The 16,731-nt window shown below is 52.2% G+C and overlaps 1 protein-coding gene across 5 annotated transcripts in view; it reads left to right on the forward strand.

Moving 5' to 3' along the window:
- B3GAT1 (beta-1,3-glucuronyltransferase 1) overlaps positions 1-16,398 on the forward strand; it is a 39,899-nt gene extending 23,501 nt beyond the window's left edge. For 3 of the 5 annotated variants that reach the window (XM_039721904.1, XM_039721900.1, XM_039721902.1), the window contains 4 exons: positions 2,230-2,738; positions 6,856-7,152; positions 12,551-12,668; positions 14,050-16,398. In XM_039721904.1, the coding sequence (XP_039577838.1) occupies positions 2,230-2,738; positions 6,856-7,152; positions 12,551-12,637 (893 nt within the window). In that variant the 3' untranslated portion in view covers positions 12,638-12,668; positions 14,050-16,398. The remainder of the gene's footprint in view (positions 1-2,229; positions 2,739-6,855; positions 7,153-12,550; positions 12,669-14,049) is intronic. The other 2 variants (XM_039721901.1, XM_039721903.1) reach the window with 1 other exon arrangement.
- The last annotated feature ends 333 nt before the right edge of the window (positions 16,399-16,731 follow it).

Genomic DNA, 16,731 nt, shown 5'->3' on the forward strand with positions numbered 1-16,731 from the left:
GAAGGCAAGAGCCAGATCTCACCTGCCTGGGGGAGCTGAAGTGCTCTGAGGAGTTGACTCCACACTCCTGTCACACACTGCAGTAAACACAGCCCTGAGCCAAATCAGGGGCTCCAGGAAGTTCTGAGGGAGCCCTTCTGGCCAGAAACATCCCAGTTTGTCCTGTTCTTGGCACAGCAGCAATATCTAAGGGCTGTGAGGGCTCTTGGGGGCTGGAAGAAGCCACGTTGCCTTCTGCCACCTTCCTTCTTGGTTCTGCCCCTCTGCTGTGGGCAGGCTGGTCTGGGGGAAGAAGGCCAGCTCATTTTCAGGACCCTTTCATCCTCTCTGAGGGATTCTCTCCCTTTTCAGTGTTTGTCCCCATCCTGCTTATCCTTTTGCTGGACACTGATGTGCAGTTTGAGCTGCAGGAAGTTCAGTCTGTTCTGAGCATCCTTCCCTTTCTCCTGACTGCCACCTCTCAGGCTTTGGGCAGGGAAAAATTACTCTGGTCCCTTCTGGAAGGTGGGCAGTGTTTCAGAGGATGAGAGATCTACTGGACTCTAAAAGAGAACTTCAAAGATGACTAAAAACACGCTGCCTGTCTGTACAGCAGTTTGATCACTGCACTAAAAGCTGTTTTCTGTGAATGGCCTCTGCAGTTTCAGCACAGAGACTGCTCCAACGGCTCGGTCAAGAACTCACCAATGACCTTGATGAGACACTTCTCTGCTTCTCAGAGCCCCCAGCAGGAAGTGAGTGGTGGTAGAGACCAACCTGAAAGCTTTCAAGGGGAATAATTTTCTTCTTGTGAAGCATTTCTGAGATGCTCTGCTCACAGGTGCTGAGAGAGATGTGCACCTGGAGATGGCCAAAACAGCAGCACTTCCCTGTGCCAGGGCTCACAGCTGAGGATCTGACCTGCAGGGCTTTGCAAACTGTCTCGAGCACCATCCTGGCTAATTACATTTGTGTCTGTGTCCAATGCATTTCGCAGATTTATTTCTGAATCGATTCCAGCTCTCAGAGAGCTCTGCTGTGATGCTGAGGTGCTTTGCAGCACATAGGGCCTGATAGCAACATGTACCCTGTTCCCTCCCCCAAATATCCACCCCCCTCTGCCAATACCATGGAGTACAAAGCCTTCATTTGGTTCAGGTTTCAAAGTCTGTGCTGCTGGAAGAATAACGCTCTATGAAAAATCCATGGGTAGTCCCCTGCTGGGTCAGATCTAATGGCCCTCTGTTCCTGTTCTTTCTCATCTCAAGTTCCTGGTAGTTACCTGATGTTGAAAAATCTATGGCTCAAAGAGTGCTGTGCCCACCGGAGAGGCAGCCTTACATCCTGAGTGGGGGTCCCCCTTCATCTCTGCAGACTGTGGCATTCCTGCTGCCCTGCAGTGGAGAATTGCATGTGGAAGTTGCGCCCTGGAAAAGCAGCAGGTGCATCACCACTGGTTTTCCTTGGGCTGATTGGGAACAATTCGCAGGGATTTTGCATGTTTGGATCAGAGTATCTGATCTTTAGGTTGTTCATTGCTCACATCTGCAGCCCTGGAGGGGCTGTTCTGTTCAGAGGCTGGAGGGGTCTTTTTGAGGCAGGTTAGTCAGAGGCACGGGAAAGTCTCTACAGGAAAAAAACTGCAATCACAGGCTTTAATTTCCACTCTCCAGTTCTGCATTTGAAGTGTGTCTTTCCCCACTTCTCTGTGCCTGTCAGAGAGCTGTAGGGCATTGCAGTGCCCTGCCCAGACTGCGCTGCTGGGGCCCTTCACTGGCCTGGTGTTTTCCACCAGTTTTTTCCCTGCCTCCAAGTTCAGGTGCTCCAGTTCCTGAGTGCAGGTCTGAGTCCTGCCCCACTGAGCGTGGTGCCCAGAGCACTGGAGCTCTTCAGGAATGATGGATCATCATTCCAGGGTTATTTTCTTTATCTAGACCTATTTGCTCTGTCTCTTCTGGGTGCTTTTTGAAGCTGCTTGTTGCAAGCACTCAGCCCAGTTGTCCCAGGCTCTTAGGCCTTTTTTCTTTTTGGTGCTGGCTTTCTAGCAGCAGAATCTTTTTTTCTCACGTGTTTGTCCCTGATTCCTTTATTTATCCGTGCCCTTACCTATGAAAGCCTCCACCCCAGCCTGTTTCCTCTCCTGGTGCCCACGAGGGTGACCCGCTGGTGGCCGCAGCCCGCTGGCTCAGCCGGGGGGTGCCGGACACCCGAGTCCATGCGGCTCTCTCTTCTCTCCATGCCCTTGCCCAGATGATGGTGGTGACTCCCAGCGTGATCTCGCTGCAGGCTTGGACTCCAAGGAATACTGCCTGTCGGACCGGGACATTGTGGAGGTGGTGAGGACAGAGTACGTTTACACGCGCCCACCCCCGTGGTCAGACACGCTGCCCACCATCCACGTGGTCACCCCCACCTACAGCCGGCCGGTGCAGAAGGCAGAGCTGACCAGGCTGGCCAACACCCTGCTGCACGTGCCCAACCTGCACTGGATCCTGGTGGAAGATTCGCAGCGCCGCACGCCGCTCATCACCCGCCTGCTGCGGGACACGGGGCTCAACTACACCCACCTCAACGTGGAGACCCCCCGCAACTACAAACTGCGCGGGGACATGAGGGACCCCCGCATCCCCCGCGGCACCATGCAGAGGAACCTGGCCCTCAGGTGGCTGAGAGAGACCTTTAACAAGAACAACAGCCAGCCCGGGATTGTTTACTTTGCTGATGATGATAACACCTACAGCCTGGAGCTCTTCGAGGAGGTAAGGGCGTGCTGGGGAGTGGATGGGGCTGGTTAGCCTGGGGAGGGGTGAGAGATGCTGTGGGTGAGCTGAGGAGGTGCTGGGCTCCTCTCCTGAGCTCTGGGTTAGTCCTGTAGCCAGTGCAGCTGTGCTGTGGTTTTCTCTAGAGCTCTGTTGCCCTGTGTGTTTCCAGAGCCAAAGCATCCCGTGGGAAGCAATGGGAACCCCGGTTTGTCTGTGGTGTGTGATCAGGAGGCAGCTTCCATGGAAAGGGAGCTAATGAGGAGCTGTCTTCCCCTGTGGGGAGCCTTGTTAGGGTTGGAACATCCCCTGCTGTCCTACGTGCAAAGAAACCTCAGCCATCCTCCTTCCTCGCCTCATCCCAGAGATTTCCAGCTGATCTGATGTTATCCACCTTCCTCCTCCACCACTTGGCTGTCTGTTAAATCCTGCCTGCTTTCATTTGAGGAATCCTTTTCCTTCCCTGCCCTTTGCCTTTGCCTGCTCCCACCCCAGGGCTAAATCCTGGAGCCTGCTCCAGACCCCAGCTGAGCAGCAGTGTCCTGTCAGAGCCACCCCTGAGCTGTGTCAGCACAGCCACAGCCTTCCCAGGATATCTTGTTCAGAGATGTTCCCTGTGCTTGTCTCTGCCTTGCTGCACACGCGAGGAGCTTGATGATGTCAGAGATTGTTTGAGATTTGTCAGAGATTTTGGTTCCCCTCCTGGAAAAGCAGAGCCCTCCATGCAGTGCCTGGGGCAGGGATGTGTGTGCCAGGAGATGTGTGCAGCTTTTCCCCCCTGGAGCAATTCCTATTCCAGGACTCGGGCATGGCTCCCCAGGCTGCTATCAGAGGGGCTGAGATCTCCCCCTGGAAGTTTGCAGCTCCAGGGCTGAATTTCAGCATGTCCTGACAATCTGGTTGGGCTTGAGCAGGGGAAGATTTTCCACGGGCTTTCCCACCTTTGCTCTTTGTTCCAGCCCAGCTTCAAACCTGTCTGCAGGTTTGAATGGTCTTAGTGCCAGGTACCTCACCTGGCTTCCAGCTCAGAAATTACTTCTTCCCTTGCTCTCTTGAGGCCAAACTCTTCCACCAAGGGATGAGAAAGGAGGATTGCTTCCTTCCCCTCCAGCTGCCCGTTTTCATACCAGGGATCTCCTATTTATTTCCTCATGCATGCCTCTTTCCCTTCCCCAATGGCTCTCACTTTAGCTTGCACAGCCACAGGAATGCACGCGCTTTGAAAGCTGAGAGTGAATTCAGGCTGAATTCCTTTCTTCCCCCGTCCCCTTTGAGGCTGGCTCCGGCGGCATCTTGAGACAGACTCCTCGCATGAATAAAGCAGAAAGGGTTCCTTCATTCACTCCTGTGCTGTGCTTCTCCTCTCAGATATGTCACTGCAGTTAAGGTCACTGAGGCAAGGAAATGTGCTGTGAAATGCAGGAGACACACATTATTGTTCCCTGTGGACAGGGGCTGCCGTTAGCGGCTGTATAATGCAGAAGGGCAAGTGCCAGAGCTCTTCTGCTCTCGTTTGCAGTAATTAGCAGTGATGAGATTAGCTCTGGGAGAGCCCTGATCTAAGAGAGCGAGCTGAGAGCAGAGCAGGAGGCTGAGCCTGCCAGGGAGCAGGGCAGGGTGCTGGGGGTGAGTGGCATTCAAAGCATCTGCCTTGGCAAGGGCAGGTGGCCAAAGGGGGCCCTGGTGGCTCTGCTCCATTTCTGGTGACCACAGAGAGCAGAGGCATCCTGTTCCACAGGGCAGGACTGTCCTGCCTGCTGGGAATGTCCAGAGAGGCTGTGCTTCCCAGCTGTCCCCCAGGCTGGCAGCTGCAGTGCCCCACTCTGGAGATGCCCTCTGCCTGCTGGGAATGTCCAGAGAGGCTTCCCAGCTGTCCCCCAGGCTGGCAGCTGCAGTGCCCCACTCTGGAGATGCCCTTAGCCTGAGATTGCAGCTTAAATACCTTAGTAGAGACCACCTTTCTTCCTAGATGTGCCATTCCTGCGTTTCCAGGTGGCCTTGGACAAGGTGCTTCCCTCCTGTGTCTTGGTTTGCCCATGTGGAGCCCAACAGCTGGACAAAAACCCCACCCATAAATCCCAGAGATGTTCCTTATTGGCACCTCTGGACAAAAACCCCACCTATAAATCCCTGAGGTGTTCCTTCCTTATTGGCAGCTCTGGATAAAAACCCCAGTCATAAATCCCAGAGATGTTCCTTATTGGCAGCTCTGGATAAAAACCCCAGTCATAAAGCCCACAGATGTTCCTTATTGGCACCTCTGGACAAAAACCCCACCCATAAATCCCAGAGATGTTCCTTACTGGCAGCTCTGTTCTCGGTGCTTAGTCCAGTTCGGTTCTGTGGCCATTGCTGTTGCTAGTTGCCACTTTCCAAAGCACTTCCCTTCTCCAGCTGTGGGATGGGCAGCCCTTTACAGGCGGTGCTGAGGTCTGAGCCACAGAGGTGCTGCCTGGGGTGGAACTGCTTGGGGGCAGGTGAAGATGAAGCCTCCCCAATGGGCTGCACCCAAAATGGAAGATGGTCATGGGGTTTTCATACAGATACAAGTTTGGTCCATTTACATATCAGGGGTTAATCTTCCAATTACAGCTTTAGGCAATGAAGTCATTTACCCCCCGTTTGCTCCCCCCAACTCACTTTTTATTTATGATGAGACAGTGAGGTGTCCTTGAGTTTCAGGCCTAGAGGAACTGTTTTGTCTGACCAAAATGTGAAGACAGCAGCCAACACTACATATGGAGTTTGGAGCTATACACCAAAACAGTAGAGGATTTTAAAAATATATGAAAAATACAAAAGCTACAATCCTAAGGCATCAGGTGGGGTGGTTGTGCCAGGGGCTGGTGGCAGCCACAGGTGGGGTCAGCGTGTCCCCATGTGTGGAGACAGACGGGCATGCCAGGTCTCTCCCTTGGAGAGATATCCCTTGAATGGGCTGTGATAAGATCATCTCAACCCTCCTGGACTGAGAAACCCTCCTGGGTCATGGCGAGTTCCCAGCATGCTTGGGCTCCCATACTGATTCTGTGTAACCCATTGGTTTTTCTGCCTTTATTCCACCCCTCTTTTCCCCATAAAAACTCTTGCTTCTGCCTTGTTCGGGAGGGAGCTGTCATGCCATGCCTCCTTCTCAGGGTGCTGGAATAAAGGAACTCTGTGGAACTGCTACATGGAGCTGCTGTCTCTTTGTCCCTGTGTTGGCCTGGGGACACCTCACAAGGCAGAGCTGAAATCATTGAGAGCTGAAATCACTGAGAGCTGAAATCACTGCTCACAGCTGACTGCTTACAGCCATGGGCTGCCTGCCCCTTGCTGAGGTTACCTGGCAGCTGAAGGACTGCCTGAGACCCCTAAAAAGCTGTGTCCTGTGGGAGCTCTGTTGATGTGTTCACAGGTCCCAGGATGAGGGAAGAGATGAATCTGACTCCACATTTCTTAGAAGGCTGATATTATATTAAAAAGTGATATACTAAAGCTATACTAAACTACAGAGAGAAAGGAATACATCAGAAGGCTAGGAAAGGAATGAATAATAAAAACTAGTGACAGACCAGAGAGTCCAACACAGCTGGACTGGGACTGGTCATTAAGTCAACACAGTTCACACAGAACTAGTCAAAGATGCACCTGCCACATTCCACAGCAGCAGATAATTATCTACATTTCTTTTCTGGGGCTTCTCAGCTTCGTAGGAGAAAAAATCCTGGATTTTTCAGGAAATATCCTGGTGCCAGGAGGTCTCTCTGGGAAGGCTGCGGCCTGCGAGCCCTCAGCCCGGGGTTAACCCCGTGTGTGCTCCCCGCGGCCGGAGCCCTCAGCCCGGGGTTAACCCCGTATGCTCCCCACGGCCGGAGCCCTCAGCCCGGGGTTAACCCGGTGTGCTCCCTGCGGGCAGAACCCTCAGCCCGGGGTTAAGCCCGTGTGCTCCCCGCGGCTGGAGCCCTCAGCCCAGAGTTAATTAACGCCGTGTGTGCTCCCTGCGGCTGGAGCCCTCAGCCCGGGGTTAACCCCGCGTGTGCTCCTTGCGGGCAGAGCCCTCAGCCCGGGGTTAACCCTGTGTGCTCCCCGGGGACTCAGCCCTCGGCCCGGGGTTAACCCCCTGTGCTCCCCGCAGATGCGCAGCACCAGGAAGGTGTCGGTGTGGCCCGTGGCCTTCGTGGGCGGCCTGCGCTACGAGTCGCCCAAGGTGAACGCGGCGGGGAAGGTGTACGGCTGGAAAACCGTCTTCGACCCACACCGCCCCTTCGCCATCGACATGGCCGGCTTCGCCGTCAACCTCAGGCTCATCCTGCAGCGCTCTCAGGCCTACTTCAAACTGCGCGGGGTCAAGGGCGGCTACCAGGAGAGCAGCCTGCTCCGAGAGCTGGTCACCCTCAGCGACCTGGAGCCCAAGGCTGCCAATTGCACTAAGGTAGGCTCTCGTCCTCCTGCGGGGTGGTGAGGAGCCAGAGGGGCAAGAAAAAACAGTTTGCATCGTCATTCTGTCACTTTACAGAATCACAGAGTATCCTGAGCTAAAAGGGACCCACAAGGGTCATCCAGCCCAGCAATGCCACCCTGGGCATCCCTGGCAGCGCTGTCCAACCCCTCCTGGAGCTCTGCCAGGGCCATGCCCCTTCCCTGGGGAGCCTGGGCAATGCCAGCACCCTCTGGGGAAAGAACCTTTCCCAAAATCCAACCTAAACCTGGCTCAGCTCCAGCCATTCCCCAGGTCCTCAACAGAAAGAAGAGGGATCAGTGCCTGTCCATCCACTGGCCCTCATGAAGAGACTGCAGATGGCTGTGAGCCTCCCCTCAGCCTCCTCTTCTCCAGGCTGCTCCTCTGTGTTTGCAGGGAGCACACCCCCATTTCATGGAAGCTGGGAATGGGGGATTATGCACTAAAATGTGTGGAGGGCACTTAATCTCTTTCGGCTGCAGGCTGCTCGTGGTTGCATAAGCCTTGAAATGCAGTCTTCTCTCCCCTGTAACTGTTCTTCTTGCTTACATTACCCCTTAAAAAATATTATTTTCAAGGTGGGCTTTCCTGTGGCTTGGCAGATCCCCTGGGGCAGGGAGTTTCCATGGGTGAAATGTCAGTTATTTAACATGAATTCCCGAGTGGGGTTTGAGTGCTGTGACACGCTGGGCTTTGCTCTGTGGGCCCGTGTGAGCTGTCACCCAGGAGCAGCAGCCACAGCCTCTCCTGGCTGCAGGGAAGAGCTGCTCACACAGGCTCTGCCTTGCTGCCAAGTTGTGTTCCCCCTCCTGACATCCGTGCAGTATCTGTGCTGTAGGTGCCCACAAAAATCTGGGCTTTTCTGTGTCAGAGATAATACAGAAGTGTTGTAGTGCCTGGGATATTGCTGTGAGCTCCAGGAGGCTTCCAGGAAGCTCCATTGGGGGGGGATTTTACTGCTTTTAGCTGACTGATCAATGCTGCCTGTACACGTTGCTAGGTCAGGGAGCAGGACCCCGTGTGCTAAATAACACAGAAACCACGCATGGTTCCTCTCCTGAAAACTTCCCAGTCTGAGATGAGAGATGAATCTGTCTGGGCTGACAGGGAGCGTGGGAGACACCATGAGACAAGGCTGCTTAGAGTGACAGGCATCAATCACAGCCCATCAGCCACAGAGGTGCTGCCAGGGGCTTTGAAGCTTTGTGAGTGGGTTCCCTAAATACTGGAGGTGTTCTGGAGGTCCCTCTGAAATCAGACACCCCTGTGTAGCACTCGCACATCTTTGTTATAAACATCAGCCAGTCTGATTTAGAGAGTCTTTATTGCTTAATTACCCCAACAGAATTGTTTATTGCAAATAAGTTGTGAATGGCAACAATGCCAGTGTTGGATCCAGGTCTCCATCCTTTTTGGGATAGAAAAGAAAATGTGACTAATGCCCTTTGCCTGATTTCCATGTGCACTGCTCTAAAGCCATGGAAAAAAAACCCAGAATCTGAACGTTCATCAGTGCTCTCACAAGGAATCCAGGAATAAGGAGGAGGGGCCGTGGGGAAGGAGCGAGTCTGAGTTTTATCTGATACCTGCTGTGCCTCTCTGAATCCACATTTCTGTGGTTATGGCTGTCCAACACCAGCACAAATAACCCAACCAGCCTCCCAAGAATGGGGAAAGAGTTTGGATTAAAATTAGATCCCTGTTCCTGGGCGCTGTGTGGAAATAGATGTGTTTCCAACAGGCAGGAGAGATGGACAGGCTGCTTTTACTCTGTGTACAGAAGATTAGGGGTGTTTACTCCGTGGTCAGTTATCCAGTCTTTGGTCCATTGTGTAAATAAATACCTGTAAATAAATACCTGCTGGAAGGAAGCTGTGCTGAGAGGCTGGGGTGGGAAATGACGGCCCTGGAGGAAGGAGAGGAAGGAAAATGTTGTTTCCAGGCAGGAGGAAACAAAGGGTGCTGGAGCCAGGCAGAGCTGACACGGGTCAGGGATGGGGAGGAAGCAGCAGGAATTGCTGCCCAGCACTGGAAGCAGGCTGAGTTTCTTTTCTTGGCTGGGTGGGGAGGGCTCACAAGGCTCCTTGTTGTGAGCTGAATGCTGTCTGCTCCTGGCAGGCTCCGAGTCAACTTGGGCTCTGCCTTCCTGTTCAGCCTCCATTGCCCTGCAAATCTCCATTTCTGCTTTTACTCACCCATTTTACAGAAGAGTCTGGGCCAGCAGCAGAGAAGGACCAAAGGCAGCTGTGGTCTGGGGTCCTCTGAGCCCGAGATCACAGCACAGGCTCCTCTCTCCCCCGTGTGCTCCCAGCACTTGTCATGCTTTGCTTCTGTTAAACATAACCACACACCTGCTTTGCAGGGAGATTTACATTAAAAATTATGATGTGCTTAGACAGAGTCATTAAGGAGGGATCAGAGGAATGTGTAAGATAAGCACAGACATCTGTTCTCCAAAAATGCTGCCTTCCCTGGGTGCACTGCTGGTGCTGGAAATATTGATCAGAATTCAGCCCACAAACACACACTCCTGCAGAAAGCTGAAGTTTAGGCCAAAGATCACATATCATGCTTATTTTCTTGGATTTAGGAACTTCCCAAAATGAAGGAGAAAGTAAAGGAAGTTGAGGTGAAAGTTATCCTTCCTTATGAGGAGGGAAGGATTGGTTTATCCTGGAGCTGTAAGGAAACAGGGCTTTGCAAGGGTTCTCTGTATTTGGATTTCTGCTGTTTGTGCATTTCCCTGAATCAAACCATCCTCTCTTCAACCCCTTGGCACAGGAGAGAGGTCTGAGATTTGGCATTCCTGTCAGGCTGATGGAAAGGGGGGACATTCTGCTCCCCGTTTCCTGTGGACAGCCAGGGAACAATCTGCAGTGGGCTCAGCCAGGGAGGACTACAGCAGAGACAGAGGCCCAAGGGCACCATGATGGCACAGCTGGGGAACATTTTATTGTCAGGCTGGAGAACAGGGAGCAGAGCTGCCCTTGCAGCCTGGTGTCTCTTTTTTTTCCCCCATTCTGCAGTTTCCATTTCAAATAACAATTCCTGAATCCCTCCTGGGAGGGTCTGCTGGAAACCCTGTGACCCCTCCCACTGCAGGTCAGACACTTCTGTTTGGTTTTTCATCTCCTGTTGAGAGGCAATTAATTGTTCTGCTGTGGAGATGGAGCCTTGTGACCTCCTAGATCTGTTTTGAGTCCTGTGACTCTGAATGGCAGGGCTGTAAATGAGTGGAACAGTTTTGCAGTAGTACTTTTAAAGGGGAGTGATCTATGTGATCCCTCGAGTGATCTGTATGAAACCACTGCTCAGGAAAATTCACATATTTGGTCCCCCTCACTGTTTGGTCCCTTGTGAGAGAGCCAAAGCTTCTCTGAGGCATAAAACATGCTGCTTGTTGAAAAAAACAAGCACTGGCTGAAAGGAAAAGCAAATGTTTCTGTAGTAAATGGTGATCTACCTCCCACGTTAAGGAGCACAGAATGAAAAATGGTAAAAGCTGCTGTATCAAGCTGCAAACTCTGAAAACAGGTCTGGTTCAGCCCATTTAATCTGCCCTTTTTGGCATTTGGTTTGAGAGAGCAGCAGTGGGCTCCAGCTGAAGGAGAGCCCTGCTGCTGTGCAGTTGTGTTCCTCTGCTGCTGGAGTGTGAACGAGCCCTGGGCCACAGCAGGGCTCAGTGAGGAGGGCCAGCAGTGCAAAGGGCTCTCACCAGCCCCTGAGGAGGAGAATTGGCTGCAGGATTTCTCCAGCACCTTTTTATCCTTTCACCGTCGTTGCAGAGCCCCGAGAGCCACTCGTGAGCCCTGTTGGGTTTTGCCTTTTCCCGGGCATGCAGTGCGGTAATTGCAGCAGCGTTGCTGCCGTGGGGAGAGCAGGGCTGGAATCAAGGGTGACTTTGATGAGCAGGCTCTGAAGTGCTTGTGGGGGATGATGAAATGGATTTTTGGACCCACTCCAGCCAGCAGTTGGTCTCCACTGCCTCAGTATTAGCAGAGATTTAAGCTCCACGCAGGAGGTGACTGCTCACATCAGAGACGAATTTGGTCAAACAAGCTCCTTGGGAAGGGGGGGAAGGTGCTCTGCTTGAACCAGGAGGGTTTGAAAGGTGCTTTGTTCATCCTTTAGAAGCAGAACGTGGCCTGGTTTTTCAGGAAGGCAGGCGCTGGGTGGAAGAGGTTTGCAGGATTCGGTGTGCAGGGGATTGTCATGGCAACCAGAGGGAAACCCCACGAGGTGGGAAACAGCCAGGCACAGGTGAGGGGAAGCAGGAAACCTGTTTGGAGAGGATAAAGCTGCTCCCAGCAATGCTGGTTCGAGGAGGAAAGCAATGAGTATAATTGAGTATTTTCAACAGCTTCCAGAACCGTCTGAGCACAGCAAGTAGAAACAATTTCCTATAACAGCCCCCCCTGAAATACTCAACCACCTCAGGTTCTGCCAGTTCTCCTCCACAGATGTTGATCTCTCTGCAACTTTGCTGCCAAGGCAGAGGGAAGCTTTTAGGAGAAGCTTCAGTTCTGTTTTAAGCTAGTTTGGGAAGGGTTTTAATACCTGGTACAGAATCGGGGGTGGCTGTATGGGGCCAGCATTCCAAAGGGACTGGGGAGGGGGCTTTTGGGGGATCCATAGGGGAATGCTGGGTTGTGAGAGGGGGTGTGCAGCCCGGAGTTTGTGGGAAGAAGGGAGGATTCTGGAGCCAGCTCCTGCCTCAGCAGCTCTGAGGCTGCAGCAGCAGTGAGTCCTTCCCTGCTCAGTGACACTCAGTAGCTTTTTTAGGCTCTGGAAAGGATTTAAAAGTGAAAAGTGATGCTGAGGTTAGGGGACAGACTGATGCCTGCTCCCAGTAATGGATTTTCAGGCATGTGCTGAAGAATTCAGGTTGTATTTCCCCCAGCCAAAGGCAGGGGTGGAGATGGGAAGAGCTGGTGATGCCTCTTCCCTCACAACACCACCTAAATGGCAGGAATTTGCATTTCCCCTCCGAGTGACTCCGAGGGTGTAAGGTGATAACCAAGGAGCAGCTGAGGAGCTGTGGGAAGCAGGGATGTGATTCCAGGCTGGGAGGGAGCTGCCTTACCCCATTGGAAGGCTGATGAGCCTTTGGAGGGAGCTGCTGGATAACTACATGGAAGGAGCAGGTTAATGTCCCACGACAGCACACTGTAAAAGGGTGATTTCTGTGCACTGTGCATTTTGCAGAGCAGCAGCTCTGCCTAAATGAAGGTTTATGCAAAGCCCCTCTCAGCAGTGGATGCACCATTAGGCTCCAGGGTGGCTGGTTAAATTGCACTATTGATTTAATGTGCAGGAATATTTCCTAGTGCACTGGAGAGGTGCAGCTAATGACTTCTGCTGGCTTCTTCAGATTTTAGTCTGGCACACAAGGACAGAGAAGCCTGTGCTGGTGAATGAGGGCAAGAAAGGATTCACAGATCCCAACGTGGAAATCTGACTGTGCATGGCTGAGCAGAGACCAACAGCAGGTAAGAGCACGTGTTTCTGACAGCAGTGAGGGCTGCACAAGGGCAGGAGAAAGAAAAAAAGCTCTTTTAAATGTGATTTTTCATTTCCATTTTTCACACCCCTGACCTTCCCTTACTGCCAAACTTCTCAAGATCATTTGTTAATCTCTCTTTTTTAAAGTTAATCCATTTTTAAGACAAAATACCTGCTGAAAGGTCAAGGGGAAGAAAAATGTGGGGAGTGGGAGTTTAGGCAGAAGTTGCACCATTAAGAGAAATCCTTGTGGAAACAAGGTTGCCTTATTAACTTTAATATAGCTAAAGCACAGGGGTGAAGGGTATGGATTCATCCACCTGCAAACACCCGAGGAAAGCTAAAGCAGTACCAGCAAAAACATTTTTGGTCAAGCAGAAGCTTTTCCTGAAGGAAATATTTAATTCAGGCCCACACTGAAGCCACAGAGGCAGTGACGAGTGTGGAAGGTGTGGATTGAACCCTGCCTGAGGTGTTTGCTCACCTGAGGAGAGCATGGGGTGTCTTTTCCAGTGGAAAGGAGGAAAGAACACACACGTTGGTGTTTGTTCATGCCCTGGGTGTTTCTGCAGGTGGTTTGCAGGAGGGTGAGCTATTCACTTGTATCTGCAGCCTGTGGAGCTGCCCTTCATTCTTATGGGTAAAAAAATAAATGCACAATGCTGCCTTTCACTGGAGTGAAGAACCAGGCCTGGAGGGAGAGGAGGTTGCTGCTCTTGAGTGCTGAGAAGCAAGAGCAGGAAGGGGTAGATTTGCTCAGCAGTGGTGAATTTTTACCTGCAATGAGCTCCCTTATGTCCCATTCCCTGGGGGAAGCAGGATGGAGCCCTGCCTGCTGCTCTGTGATCTTGGCAGGGCAGAAGGAGAGCCTGCACCAGCCTCTCTGTGCCAGGGGGAGGCTCTGCAGAGGGGCTGGAGCTCTGCAGAGGGGCTGGAGCTCTCCAGCGCTGGCCCCGGTGCTGCTCCCCCTGCCCAGGCAGCACAAGTTTGGGATCTGCAGTGGGACAGGGCTTTGGGATGTCTCTGCAGCGAGGCACAGGGGTTTAGGATGGCTCTGCAGCAAGGCACAGGGCTTTGGGATGGCCCTGCAGTGGTTCAGGGCTTTGGGATGGCCCTGAAGAGTGGAACAAGGCTTTGGGATGGCCCTGCAGCAAGGCACAGGGCTTTGGGATGGCCCTGAAGAGTGGGACAAGGCTTTGGGATGACCCTTCAGCAGGACAAGGCTTTGGGATGGCTCTGCAGTGGGACAGGGCTTTGGGATGGCCCTGCACAGGGGTTTGGGATGGCTCTGCAATGAGGGACAGGGCTTTGGGATGGCTCTGCAGTGAGGCACAGGGGTGACACCCACGCTGCTTGTGTCTCTTGCAGAAGATCTCTTCATGCACAGCCTGCAAGGTTCCTCTCCACAGCATCCACCCAGCCAGCCAGGCGGGAGCCAGGCCCTCTGCTGACTCCCACGAGTTTTAGCCTTCAGAAAACCAAGCACCACTGCATACATGAAGTCCCCGGACCCCCTGCCCCTCCTCCTGGGCCCGGAGCACAGGCAGAGCTCCGGAGGTGGAGAACAAAGCACAGAAAGGCAGGACTGGCAGCTCCCGGCGCCAGGCTCGGCCTGGCATGTGGCTGCAGGAGCAGGGCTGTGTGCCAGCACCTGGCTGAGGGTGAGAGCCACGGCAGTGCCCCCAGGGACTGGTTTTGCTGAGAAACACGAACCTTGTGGCCATGTGTGAGACAGCCTGAGCAGCTCTCTGGCCGTGGAGGGGACAGCTGCCTTCAAGATGGCACCTTAGCCCTTAATTTTAAACCTTCTTTAATCAGTGTTTGTTACGCTGCACAAGACAGGGAGGGTTTGGGGAGGGGGAAAAGCAAGGTTAGAACAAACCCTTTAAGCATCACTGTTCTCTGATTTCCCTGTCCTTTTCCTTCCTCAGTTTCACAGTTTGGGGGGCACCCTGACGTTCCTCTGTGGTCATGGAATCGTGGAAGGGACTTTAAAGGTCCTCTGGTCCAAGCCCCTGCCATGGGCAGGGACACCTTCAGCTGGACCAGGTTCCTCCTGGCCTGGAATATTCCCAGGGATGGGGCATCCCCCACCCCTGTGGGCAACTGTGCCAGTGTGACACCACCCTCATTGTAAAAAATGTCCTTATATCAAATCTACCCTCTTTGAGTTTAAAACCATCAACCCTTGTTCTATCCCTGCTAAAAGGTTTGTCCCCATCTTTCTTAGAAGTCCCCAGAGTGGGATGGAGGGACAGGATCAGGGAGCTGCTGATCACCACTGATTCTGGATGGAGTCATGTCTCCAGAATGTGGTTCTCTAAAAATGCTAAAATAATGGGAAGTGGGGTTTAATGAGATTGTGGGGGCCATACACCATAATATTCATCCAAATCTGGGTCCTGTTTAGCCCTAATTTGGTTCCCGTGAGCATCAGGTGTGGGATTCTCTCAAGGGTGCTCCTACATAAAGGCAAATTTCCACTCTTAAAAAATAAAACTGCTTCAAACTAGGGACTGGATGCTAAGAGATGATTTTAGTGCATTTCCCGTTTGATTGCAGTGTATCCTCCAGCCCCAGCCCCTTTTTCTGCTACTGCAGAAAGGTGTGAAAAGCCACCCTGGAGCAGTTCCCAGTCCCCTCTGATGGAGAGAGCAGCACCCTTGGGAAGGGGATCCTGGGCTCAGGCTCTGCTTGTTCACCATCTGGTGGTGCTGCCACCATGGGTGACTCTGTCTGAGACTGCCAAACTTGCTGAGATAAAAACTGAGGTACAACAGGCAAAATCCCAGCCAAAACCCCTAAATTCCCTCCCCCCCCCATAACTGTTGTCAAACCTTTGTCACCCGCCCCCGCCACTGTCCCAATTCCTTCAAAAATTTTGAAGCACAATTTTACCTTTGAACTGTGGGAAAAATGTAATCCTGCAATAGACTTGGTTATTTTTAGCCCTAACACATAGAACCATTAAAATGCTCTGGGTTTGATTGCTGGCTCACGGTGCAGAAGTCTCCCCTTGGACTAATGACATTGTGTATTTCCTGATATTTCAAAGGATAATATTTTTTGTAAGTTATTTTCTCCCTCTGTATATCAGAACCATTGGGGAAAAGTCTCATTCTTGAGTTCCCAGCCACAGAAGCCTTTACAAAAATGTTCCTTTTAGATGCAATGGCTGAAGCACCACTTGGAAAGAAAGTGTTGGATGCTGCTGGCTGCTCTATGGGAACAGGTATTGTTACCTTGGATTAAAACTCTGCACTCAAGTAGATTTCTTCTCTTATTGTACTGGCCTTCCAAGTTCCCTTCAGTCTGCAAACCTTACAGTGGAAAGAGACATTTTTCAAGGACTACCAAGTTTTCACAGCATTGAAATAGTTTCCAACTGATGTCCTCTCCGAGCTGCATGTTTTGGTTCACTGATCTGAATTCCAGTCCCTGCTGGGTTCCAACCTTCCCTCCTTGGAAGGAAACAACTTTCAGAAAAATGCAAAGGACGGAGTCCTGAACACAGCCCTGCACATTTGCTCTGCCCACAGGAGCCTGGGCCCTCTCAGCTGTCCCAGAGCTGCTGTGGCCCTGGGGAGCAGAGATGGGTGTCCCCAGACCTGGCCAGGATGGAGCGTGTTCCAGCTGCACTGTCTGTTCTCAGTTTTAAACAAACTGTATTTAAATTTGTTAAATAAAATGATGGTTTCTAAGAGCCAGAATACCCTGCACCTCCCTTACAGACACAGTCTGGTGTTTCTCCTGGTACTGGCACAGAAAGCAGCAACTCCTTGGAGCTGCTGAAGGATTCACAGCTCGGGTTTCATCTCCCCCTCTCCCTAAGGAGGCTGCAGCTCCTCTGTGCCTGGAGCTGCTGAGTTAAAACAATGTCATATTTACCTAAATCCTGAGTTTCTGTTTAGATGGACAAAAAGAACCTCACTACCAAGATCCCACAGCAGCTTTAAGGAGAAAGCAGGGATGGGCTTTCCCACTTGCAGTCCCTTTGCTTCTACCCCAGCCAAAATCTGATCCCTGCTCATTTTCCAAGGGGGAATTTCA

Source organism: Passer montanus, unplaced genomic scaffold, assembly GCF_014805655.1.
Source record: "Passer montanus isolate IOZ18808 unplaced genomic scaffold, ASM1480565v1 scaffold47, whole genome shotgun sequence".
Taxonomy (NCBI): Eukaryota; Metazoa; Chordata; class Aves; order Passeriformes; family Passeridae; genus Passer; species Passer montanus.